Below are 12,024 nucleotides of genomic sequence, written 5' to 3' on the forward strand. Positions count from 1 at the left end.
TATGTTTTTTCATAGGCTACGTCTATATCGTTTTTATATAAGTTTTAGTTATGTATTAGCCTAATTCTTGTTAAAACAAACGAAATAAATTAAATAAGTTATGTTTGTAATTTAATTTTATTTCAGTTAACCTTTATTTTATAGGCTATTTTAAGTTTTTCATTGTATTATTGTTTTTTAAGTAACCGAGCGAATATCTAAGTAAACGTAATAACCTTACAAACTTGTGATTTTTTTGAATACTATAAAGTAATATACGTTTTTTTTATGGCAACGGTATTCTTTCGAGATCACCGTCATAATCTGAGCACTTTTTGGTGACGGAGGAGTGTGTGCTCTTCAGACTCTTCACACGGTCACGCCCTTTGCCTCCATAAATTTAATGTCATGCCGCTTTTCTGTCACTAGGGAGAGATTTGTGAACTCTCTCTCTGACTCTCACACACGCACACACGCGCGCGCACGTGTTTAAACAACGTCCCGCGGCACTGCACGCGCACTCACTGCAGCACCGTCCCGTCGCGGGATGGATGAACCGGACGCGTCGCGTCAGCAGCGGAACGGGCCCGCCGCGGATACGCGCATGCACGGGGTGTTTACGGACGCGGACACCGGGCGGCTCACGTACGCGCTCAGTCTGTCGGACAGCTGCCTCACGGTCCAGAGGATCAACCCCCCTTCATCACCCCCATCATCCTCATCCGAGCACCTGGACCTGCGCGACTGCCTGGGGAGCCGCGCGCACCGGGGCGAGCGCGAGGACCAGGGCGCGTATCTGTGCGCGTATTTCTACCCGTACCGGTGCCGGTGGATGTCTTCAAGTCCGGTTCGCCAGAGGGACGAGCGTCGCTTTCGGCTGGTGCTCAATACGGAGGATAATAACGATGATGATGATGAGGAGGAGGAGGACGTGAACCTGCGCGAGGCGGAACGGTGGGCGCGCGCCATCAGAAACAACACCGCGCGCAGCACGGGAAACACGCACGGTAAGAAACTAACTTTGGTGTTTCGCTCTTCATAAGTTAAACTCTCTTTCACTCAATAAAGAGGTTTTTATAGAGTGAAACTTTGTAACAATAACATCGACAAACGTACTCAACTCTTAATGACAAAACCAGGTGTTTGTACATCTTTATGATATGTTTTGAACTTCCTTGTGAATACCATTGAAATCAGTCAGTGTGTTGTTCATTGTGTTACTGTCACTTTTAGTAAACATTATATAGGTCCAATTAGAACTTGCTTTAGCCAGTGACTAATAAAAAGTAGCTAGAAATACAGACTACAATGCAAATAGTAGGCTATGTGAACATGGTAATCAATCAGTACTATGGTAAATACTTGGCTGTGTTCCTTACATTCACATGCGGTCTCACCTGTTTAACGTGTGAGGATAATGTGTGACGGTTTGCCAGGAGGAAAATGTGACAGATGATCACATACTGAACCAGTCTGACCTGCTGGGTCACGGTTATACTGTAGTTCATGCCATTCATGTCGTAGTTTTACTTCTGGCTATTAGGTCAGATCATGAATGGTTAGGTAAGGCCAAAATAACATCTGATATAGCTAGATATGATCTTGTGGTGGTAATATTGATTTCGTTGGCTCGTGATGGACAGGTGGAGAGATGCTGAGAGGGCATGAGGTGCCTCATATGGGACTGTCCATCCCCATCTGTCCAACACTGAGGGGGTTTAAAAGCCTGGCTTATCAAATAACAGAACTAGTTTATTGAGCCTTTTAAAAAGTGTGCGTGTGTTTTTAATCGGATATCATGTGTTTCACATCAAGTGTTAGAATATATAATTGAGGAGGAAAATAGGCAATTTTAATGTAGCCTAGGTGAATAATTATAATTACTTTTTTTTTTACAAAAAGTGAATCAGTTAGATCTCACTCTAAAAAATGCTGGGTTGTTTTAAACCAATTTTGGGTCAAATATGGACAAACCCAGCCATTGGGTTACATTTTTAAATTGCATTTTTGATCCAAAGTTACATATTTGACCCAAAATTGGGTTAAAACAACCCAGCATTTTTAGAGTGTATAGATACTAACATAAAATGCATATAAATATTAGTCAATAGGTCTTAGTAAGATGATATTTACTTCGTTTTATGATCAAAGCACTGTAGTTTTAAAACATACAATGATGATTGACAGATGAACTAATAAACGTTCCTCAAAAGCCTGATGATCATATTTGAGACTCACATCTCTGAATGTGTTTTTTTCTACCAAAAAAATTATGAATGGAGAATCAAGTTTGCTTAAAAGCACGTCTTGAAATATTACTAACAATACAAAAGTTACTTTATGTTTACTTTATAAAAATCAGTGCAGATTTGACCGCAGAAAGACACGGTGGACGTTTGTGCAGTTACACGAAAAGGCCTTTTACGCGCTAATAAAGTCTGAACTATTAATCGGACGACAGAAGGCATGTAGTGCAACAGGTTTTTCAGCTTGTTTTGATCATGTTGATCATTTAAAGGCTTTATAAATTTGTGCATCAAATTTCATATTTATAGGGTTAATCAAAATAATACTGTCTGCATTAAAAAATGCTGGGTTGTTTCTACCCAATTTTGGGTCAAATATGGACAAACCCAAACGTTGAGTTAAAAATGTAATTTTAAAATGTAACCCAACGGCTGGGTTTGTCCATATTTGACCCAAAATTGGGTAGAAACAACCCAGCATTTTTAAAAGTTGGTCCTGCAGCGTTAAAGTGATTCCTTATATCAAGTGTGTTGTTGTCCTGTTACTTTACTAACCGATCAGACGCACCGTTTTCACTTGCCGGACCAGAAAACTGCTGAAAAAATAAATAACAAAACAAAGTCAAGTTTTGCATGAGCAAACACCACTAATATTAACTGTGGGCTGTTGTTTTATGCATGTTGAAAAAAAAGAAGTTCTGGCACGATTTAGGCAATAGATACTGTAATTGTGTCGTGCATTAACAATTCAGCTCTTTAAATCTTTGAGCGCATAAAAATAGGACAGACTATTCCTGTGAGTTTTGTCAGATCCCGTTCAGGACAGATCCTCTGTTTCTGACACACACACACACACACACACACACACACACACACACACACACACACACACACACACACACACACACACACACACACACACACACACACACACACACACACACACACACACACACACACACACACACACACACACACACACACACACACACACACACACACACACACGTGAGGTCGTTTCAGTGACGACTCTGTTATCGTGGTTACTCAGAGTTCTGGTTAACACGTTTTTTTGTGAACTAGGGATGAAAAGAACGAGCCAAATCAAATAACTCCTCGCAGCAAAAAACATCCCTCCATTGACATCAAAGAATTCATAACAATGCATATTCATGTACGTATGTGCATATTTATGATGGTTGTTATCTTTAGATTTCTATGTAGCTCTGAGTATTTCTGCAGCCCATGCAAGCCGGTGGTAGGCTATTTATACAAATTAAAGACGACGATATCAGCATTCTAGATATTATAAATAAATATTGAAGTTCCACGTGTCAATGTAAACAAGTAAATCCTGCAGCACTAAAATAAATACCTTTTATTAGTATTTTTAGTAGTACACTTACTTTTCAGGATGATAGATTTGCCAGCGTTTGTGTGATTTAAACGTAGTATCTATTAATCAGAAATATTAATCAAATAAATGCTGCTCTTTAGAACTATATATTAATCAAACAATTTTGGGAAAATAATGCATCACAATTTGCACAAACAAATCAAACAGCAACTCTTTTCAACATTGATAATAATCAGAAATGTTTCTTGATCATTAAATCATCATATTAGAATGATTTCTGAAGGGTCATGTGACACTCAAGACTGATGATGCTGAAAAATTCAAATATTGATACATTTTACAATATATTCACATAGAAAACAACTATTTTAAATTGTAATATTTCACAATATTGCTGATTTTACTGTATATTTGATCAAATAAATGCAGCCTTGGTGATTAGGCCTATATATACTTATATATGGGCGGTTGCTGTCAGGTTTATAGCGACTCTGAGTTACTAGTTGTGCATGTTTTTAAATTGTAATAATTTTTCACAATATTGCTGATTTTACTGTATTTTTGATCAAATAAATGCAACCTTGGTGATATATATATATATATACACACATATACATGCTTCCTGGCCGGTTGCTGTCAGGTTTATAGCGACTCTGAGCATTAAACTGACAGGTTAGAGGCCGTCTGAATATCCTATAAAACACACTCCTCATCCGTTTGAGGCTCTCAGATAGTGGCATGTGCAGTGTGTGTGCTGCGGGCACAGCGTGGCATTACTACTCGCTGGCTCAGTCACTCTGCATTCACATGTTTAATTGATGAGCTTGTTTCAGCATGTGTGATCCCGAGCAGACGATAATACACTATTTAACAGAATGCATGCATTTTAAATGAGCCTCTTCTCCTGTATGGCACAGAACTGTCACATGTGAAAATGTCCAGCTCTGTATTATGAACCAGAAAATAATGGCGAAACGTGATTCATTCTTCTTTCTGAAAGCTGAGATGCCCCGAGACACTCTCGTGAGAATCTTTCACGATGCTTAAAGCACAAAGATGATGGCAGTGTAAACAGTTTCTGTTTTCGTGGAGGGAGGGTTTTGGGTCGTGCTGTTTTCTGTTGTGCTAGAAGTTTACAGTAATCAGTGGGTGGGAGTATTGGAGAATTTTAAAGCGGTCATATGGTGCATTATTTAATCATCGTAGGTCCACTAATGTCTTTTTCCATTAAAAAGTAAAAAAAGAAATTTGTGATCCATTTTCCATCCTCCACTCACAGTATTCACTAACTGTCTGATCCATATCACACACTAAACTGGAAATATGATCTGCTGATCGGCAATCTAAATGGATGATTTTATGAGTTTTTGTATTAGTCAGTGTGGAAAAGTCTGTTAATGAGGTAGCAGGTCGACACAACGAATGCTTTAGAGGATGAAAAAATGGATTTGCCCAAGTTTGCAAGGTTACTAACATCAAACAGATAGGCCGACTTTACGAAATATATTTGAGCTACAGTAGGGCTGTAAACGATTAATCGTGATTAATCGAATCCAAAATAAAAGTTTGTGTTTACATAATATATGTGCGTGTATTGTGTATAATTATTTTGTATATATAAATACACACACATGCATGTATACATTTAAGAAAAATGTGTTATTTATATATAAAATAGTTCTATTTATATATAATATAAATCATATAAAAATATATATGTAGTATATACATGCAAATATTTCTCAAATATATACTTGCATGTGTGTGTATTTATATATACAAAATAATGATACACAATACACACACATATATTATGTAAACACAAACTTTTATTTTGGATTTGTTTACAGCCCTAATTTGAGCCACCTAATAACCGTCACAATCAGGTTGCAGCAAAGGCAGAGCTGACACCGGATCTAATCGCAGCAGTCATATTTATTAACAACTTAAGCAATATAATAACGGAGAAGCAACCAAATTATAAAGCGAAGAGAATGGACTAAGAATGACTCAAACTGAGGGCTATAAACACACAGTAGCACAAGAGCTAAACAAGAAGCAGGTGAAGCAAATCAATTAAACAATGAGTCGCTATGACAACAAATGAGAACATTCCATGACAATTAATGAACAGGAACAAAGGAAACAAGAACTAACACCGGTAAAACATTTACACCCTTCCACAGTAGGCACCGTATGCAATCACATTACCGAAGTGGGGGGAGGGATGCCAAAACTCTGGTGGTGGGAAGGGGGGCTAAACAAAACTACTGGTCCATGGGGGAGTAGGCGGAGGAAGAGACCATGGGATGATCTTGATCGAGGCCAGGAGGAGGAGGATCCAAGACGAAGGAGGGAGAAGCCAGGGTGATGTCATGAGCCGACCTAACAGAGGTGAAGCCGGTAGAGGTGGAGACCCAGACAGAGTCCAATGACCTAGCGGACAGAAAGACCTAGCTAGCTTAGCTAGAAAGACCTAGCGACATCAGAGGACAAGGAGGCCAAGGCAGATCCACGGTGGTGATGAACAGCCGAGGTGGAGCCAGGGTGTCAGACGACTGAGGTGGAGCCGGTGGAAGTGAGGACTGATGAGGAGCCGGAGAGAAGGAGGAGGACTACTGAACCGAAGGGGTGGAGGAAAGTCCGTGGCAGAGGCAGAGTGATGAGTGACCCAGGCAGAGCTGGAGGAACGAGGGAGCCCGGTGAAACCGGAAGGACGATGGTTCCGGGTGGAGCCAAGGGAACGAGGACCCAAGGAGGAGTCCACTGGTCAATTGGCCAAGGTGGAGTAATGGGCTTGGAGGCCCAAAGCGGAGCAAGCAAATCCTCATACCAAGGGGGCGCTGACACCTGAGAAGCCCAAGGTGTTTCCGAGCAGCTGGGGCAAAGATATGGCCGAGGAACTGGATGGAGTCGATCGAGGAGGAGAGAATGGGAGGCTGGGCGGTCCATCAGCAACAAATAATAATTGGGGTGGGGCAACGAAAGTGCCTTTTAGCTGGGAGAAACCAGAGATGAAGCAGAGACTTGGAAGCCAGGAGAGAAGAGACTGGAGGAGACAAGGAAGCCCGATGAGCGGAGACAAGCAGAACTGGAGCTGGGCGGGACTGACAGAGACTAGGAAGTCAGATGGGACCGACGGGGACTAGGAGACTTGAAAGTTTGGTGGGACCGGCGGAGACGAGCAGAGGTGCTTTTCCCAAAGCCAACTATGGTCGCAAGTTCTGTTATCAATAGAGTTCAATGGAACTTGCGACCATAGTTGGCTAACGATGCTTTTGGGAAACACAGCCCAGAACGGGAGCTGGGCAGGACTGATGGAGTCGAGGAGAATTGGAGCAAGTGAAGGAGGAAGGGCTTGGGAATATGAGGAAATCTGAGAATCCATTAATCCAGGCAGAGGAATGCAGAGTTACGAGGCTGGAGGATGGGCAGGACATCACTCTTCATCATCCAGCTCCACTAACAATCCCTCCACAGACATTGGAACCGACTCACACACCTGGTCAGACTTAACAGCGGGTATTGACTTCAGGATGGACATGGCCTCAGGCTCGGGGTCTGTGTCTGCGGTGGACTTAGGCTCATGGTGGGTTCAGAGGAGTGTGCTGGGTCGACTGCAGATGCTGGTGGATTTAGATCGTCCTCGCTCTCACCGATGGTGAAGGGGAATCCACAGTGAAATAGCACCCAGTTCACATATTCTCGAAATGGCCCCAAAACACGTGCAGAGGCTATTGTTTGGGTAATGGACGAAATGAGCAAGATCTAAAACACTCCTCGAGGGATTAAACACAACCAAACTATACAGCGACGAGAACGGACAAAGAATGACTCAAACTGAGGGCTATAATAACACAGTAACACAAGAGCTAAACAAGGATCAGGTGGATCAAATCAATTAAACAAGGAGTCGCTATGACAACAACATTCTAGAAACCATGACAACTAATGACCAGGAACAAAGGAAACAAAAACTAACAGCGGTAAAACAGAAACCTTGTGTATAAATTAGCCTACGCTAGATATCCATGAGCAGAACTGTGTATTCTGTTATTGTGTGTAAAATAATGAGTAGATAGACCCATAACTTATGAACCAACTGAAATGTTCCATGCCATTTAAATATCACATCCATGGACTTTCCAAGGCTTTTCACATTCAGTAATTTCAGAAGGAAATCAGACGGACTCTCTAATGATTTGCAGTCATGCAGAACTCAGGAGAGTTTCATTAGCGCTGAACTGACTGAACGTGCGTTGAATTAGATACAGTTTCAGTAGAGAGAGAGAGAGAGAGAGAGCGAGAGCGAGAGAGAGAGAGAGATGGTGAATACTGAAGCCTGACTCTCATGGTAATCCCCTAAGGCACACGTGCACTTTGTGTGTGTGTGGATCTATATCTTCTTATGTGAAAGCCTGAAGGGTCCTCTAGTGTTTCATCTCGGTGACCTTTGACCCCTTGACCTTTCGGCTGTGTGGCATGATGCTGTCAGGCCGCTTCTGATCAGATACCCATGAGCCCGCCAGCCAGAACACACTCCATCCATCCGCTCACGGTGTGTCACCAATACACTGCTGTGATGCAGGAGGAATATTATGTGATAAAGTGAGTGTTTAAAAACAGCTTAAATGCAGTAAAATCACACTAACCGAAGGTTATATATATATACACACACACACCGTGAGCAAAGAGCGAGGCCTCAGGCAGGATCACACCCCAACAGATAAACACTCACTAAACACACACAAACAGACGCCGGACTGTGTTGATCATTGTGTGCGTGTGTGTTGTGTTGTGTTGTATACTGTGACGGCCAAAAATTATATTAATTATTATTTTATTTTATTAATATTTTAGCCTTTATTTAAAATAATTAAATTTAAATTTATTATTTTATTTTAATTATTTATTTATTTACATTTTTCAAATGTATTTATATATAATCATTTTATTTTAATGTATATCAGTCATAAGGACTTATGAAAAGCAGTTATTTTGCTGACACATTGATTTGATGCAGCTTAATGATGCATTCAACACACACACACACACACGCGCACGCACGCACACGCACGCACGCACACACACACACACACGCTATTATGAGTATCCCACATAATTAATATTGAGATATTGATTTGATTAACGAGCTGAGGTCTCGAGGCTTTAATTACGAGTGTCAGTCAAGCGTCAGTGATAATGAAGTGCTGAACTCTCCAACACTCGCGTGTTCAGGCTCTCCTGCATTGTGCCGTTCTCAGAAGGCAGTAATTCTCCTTTTCAGGAGTTTCCAGATGATGATTTATGATGGATGTTTCACCTCCTCCATCTTCTACAAAAAAGGTCAGCAAGACTTGAACACAAAGAATGGCCTTCTTGCTTCATTTTTCTACAAGTCTGGCACTCGTTCTCTCTAAAGACTGTCGTTTAAACCATTGAAGGATGAATGAATGAACAACTGTCACACACACACACAATGAGATTCATCACACAAAGACACGCAAGAACACGCTAAGAACATGTTACACACACAGTGGATGAAGCTGCTTTTACAGTGTGACTTTATAATCTCACTGTATAACTGAGAAGATTAAACCGAGTTCATTTACTGTATATTAGTCCAGGACAGTCTTTACTGTCACTCCTGATCAAGTAGTGTTTCGCTGGCATGAAAATAATGCTGCAATGCAAACCAATGTAACCGCTTCTGCATCTTCCTGTTGCTCGTGGTGTTTTGTGTTTTTGGTGAAATATGACCTGGACGTGTTCCTGACAGGTTTAGTGAGATTCAGAGAGTTTCTGAATGCTTGTGGCTTTGTGTGAATAGTTTCAGGTGTTTCTACTGACACATTACACATCACAACAGAGGTGTGTAATCACACACTCTCTCACACTCACACACACACTCTCTCACACACACACACACACACACACACACACACACACACACACACACACACACACACACACACACACACACACACACACACACACACACACACACACACACACACACACACACACACACACACACACACACACACACACACACACACACACACACACACACACACACACACCTTCGTTTATGTAGCACTTTTACCCATATAGATTGTTTCAAAGCAGCTTTAAGGTCCTTGCTTGCAGACTAAATTTCCGCATGCGTTTTTCCGTATCCATCATTCGGTGGCTCTGATGCGAAAAACGCAAAAAAATGTAACCCGTTCCGAATTTTTTTATGACGGATGAAAATTTCAGAGGCAGTGCATATTTATTTTTTAAACGTGCAGAAATTTCGGACTCAGTGTGCAAGGACCTTTACAGTGAAAATAGGAGATTACAGTAACAGAGATTGTTTTGGCTTTACAGCCGCTCTAGAATAAAGTTATTGTCATTGTTATTGTAAGTGGTGTTTTCAAAATAAGCTATTTTTGCACTTAGGGAAAACTGAGGTTATTTTATTCGGTTCTGCTGCAAAACTGAAGAAATGTCCCAATTCAGAAATAAGGGTGGGAGATGAGTTTTTTACTTTTAAACAAGAAGTGACATTTTTGGGATGTATTCTTGATAACAAAATGACTGGAGATAGTATGGCAGCTGTAGCTTTATCGAAAATAAATAATCGAATAAAATTTTTAGCAAGACAGGCTGCTTATTTAGATAAACAAACAATGACAATGTTAGCTGGTGCATTAGTGAAACCTAATTTCTATTATGCAGTAACTTTTTGGTATAGTGGCTCTAAAAAACATGTTAAAAATAAATTACAGACTGCTCAGAACAGGTTGTGCAGAATCGTTCTGGGGTTGCATCCTCGTATGCAACTTAATAATAACCATTTCAGGGAATTGGGTATTTTAAAAGTGGATAAAAGAGTAATGTTTATTAAAATTATGATGGTGTACAAAATAATTCAGAGAACTGTCCCTAAATACTTGTATGACTACTATGTTTTTGTGAGAGATGTTCATTGTATTTCTACAAGGGCAAGGATAAATAATATATATTTGTACCGGTTTAAAAGTGTAGTTGGGAAGAATTCGTTTTTATACTCGAGTGCAGTTGCTTGGAATGAATTGCCTGATCATTTAAAACAATTACAAGAGGCATGGCCCTTTAGAAGAGAAGTTAAAAAATGTCTTTCCAATTAGGATCCCATAAGAATTTGTAAGGTGTGAGTTGCTTGCTTTTGATTTTATTCCCACTGAACTGTTCGTTTCATTTTATGCAAGTAGAGGACCACAATGGAAATAAACCTGAGGCTTTTTTGTGTATTTTATCCTCAGCAAATTGTATTCAAATGTATATGAACTGCCTCTGGCATGATTGTATAAGTTTATGATTATTGTTGAATAAATCAAATCAAAAAGTCCAGCTAAAGTTAGTTTGATTGATTCACTTCTGTTGCAAAGATCATTAGCTTAACCGCTATTAGGGTTAGCCGCTAACACGACACCGTTCTAACAGAAAACCCTTAATGCGATCCGGCCGCTCATTTGCACAAAACTTGAAAAATGTATAATACAGAATTTTTTTTATCGCTTCCGCATATCCATGTGAACCGGAATTATCCCAACAACGTTTTATCTGTACAGAGATGAAGGGAAGGGAGGGATCCTTCACAGGGGAGAGAGTTGACACTTCAGGACTGCGTTGTCGTCATGTCGAGGCGCAGGTCCTTCATCAGATCCGGATACGGCGGACAGCGGTGAACCTCGGGATCAACAGAGAGACTAATATTAGCATAGACACTATCCTTCTTTATTTATGGGAAGTGTACAAACTGTAAAAAAACTGTACAACTGTACAAAGTGTACAAAGTGTAACGGTCAGATAAGTATGATTTAAACCATGCTAGTGCAATTCCACTAATGCCAACATAATGTTCGAGTCTATTTAAAAGGATGTTGTGGTCAATGGTGTCAAATGCAGCACTAAGATCAAGTAATACTAATAGAGAGATACAACCACGATCGGATGATAAGAGCAAATCATTTGTGACTTTAACGAGAGCTGTCTCGGTACTATGGTACGGTCTAAATCCGGACTGAAAATCCTCGCAGATATCATTTCTTTCAAGAAAGGAACACAGTTGTGAGGATACTGCTTTTTCTAATATCTTCGACAGAAATGGCAGATTAGAGATCGGCTTGTAATTGACTAGTTTTGTAGCATCAAGTTGCTGTTTTTTTAACAAGCGGTTTAATCATAGCCAGCTTAAAAAATTTGGTACGTATCCTAGAGACAAAGAAGAGGATAATATTTAATATAATATTAAATATTAAGAAGAGGATCTATGACCTCTGGAAGCATCTCTTTCAGCAGCTTAGTCGGTATAGGGTCTAACATACACGTTGTCAATTTAGATGATTTAATAAATACCAAATAAATACCTAGGGCTTTGTTTACTTTCTTCTAATAGGGTTGAAAAATAAGCAG

General features: G+C 40.2%; 1 protein-coding gene across 1 annotated transcript in view; it reads left to right on the forward strand.

Annotated features, from left to right (window-relative positions):
* Positions 1–12,024, forward strand: part of sphk1 (sphingosine kinase 1) — a 33,403-nt gene that overhangs the window by 426 nt on the left and 20,953 nt on the right. Inside the window, exon 2 of the mRNA XM_079617581.1 lies at positions 409–986. Within this exon, the coding sequence (XP_079473707.1) occupies positions 527–986 (460 nt within the window). The 5' untranslated portion in view covers positions 409–526. The remainder of the gene's footprint in view (positions 1–408; positions 987–12,024) is intronic.

The sequence above is a fragment of the Phoxinus phoxinus genome (assembly GCF_949152265.1).
Source record: "Phoxinus phoxinus genome assembly, chromosome: 1".
Lineage (NCBI taxonomy): Eukaryota > Metazoa > Chordata > Actinopteri > Cypriniformes > Leuciscidae > Phoxinus > Phoxinus phoxinus.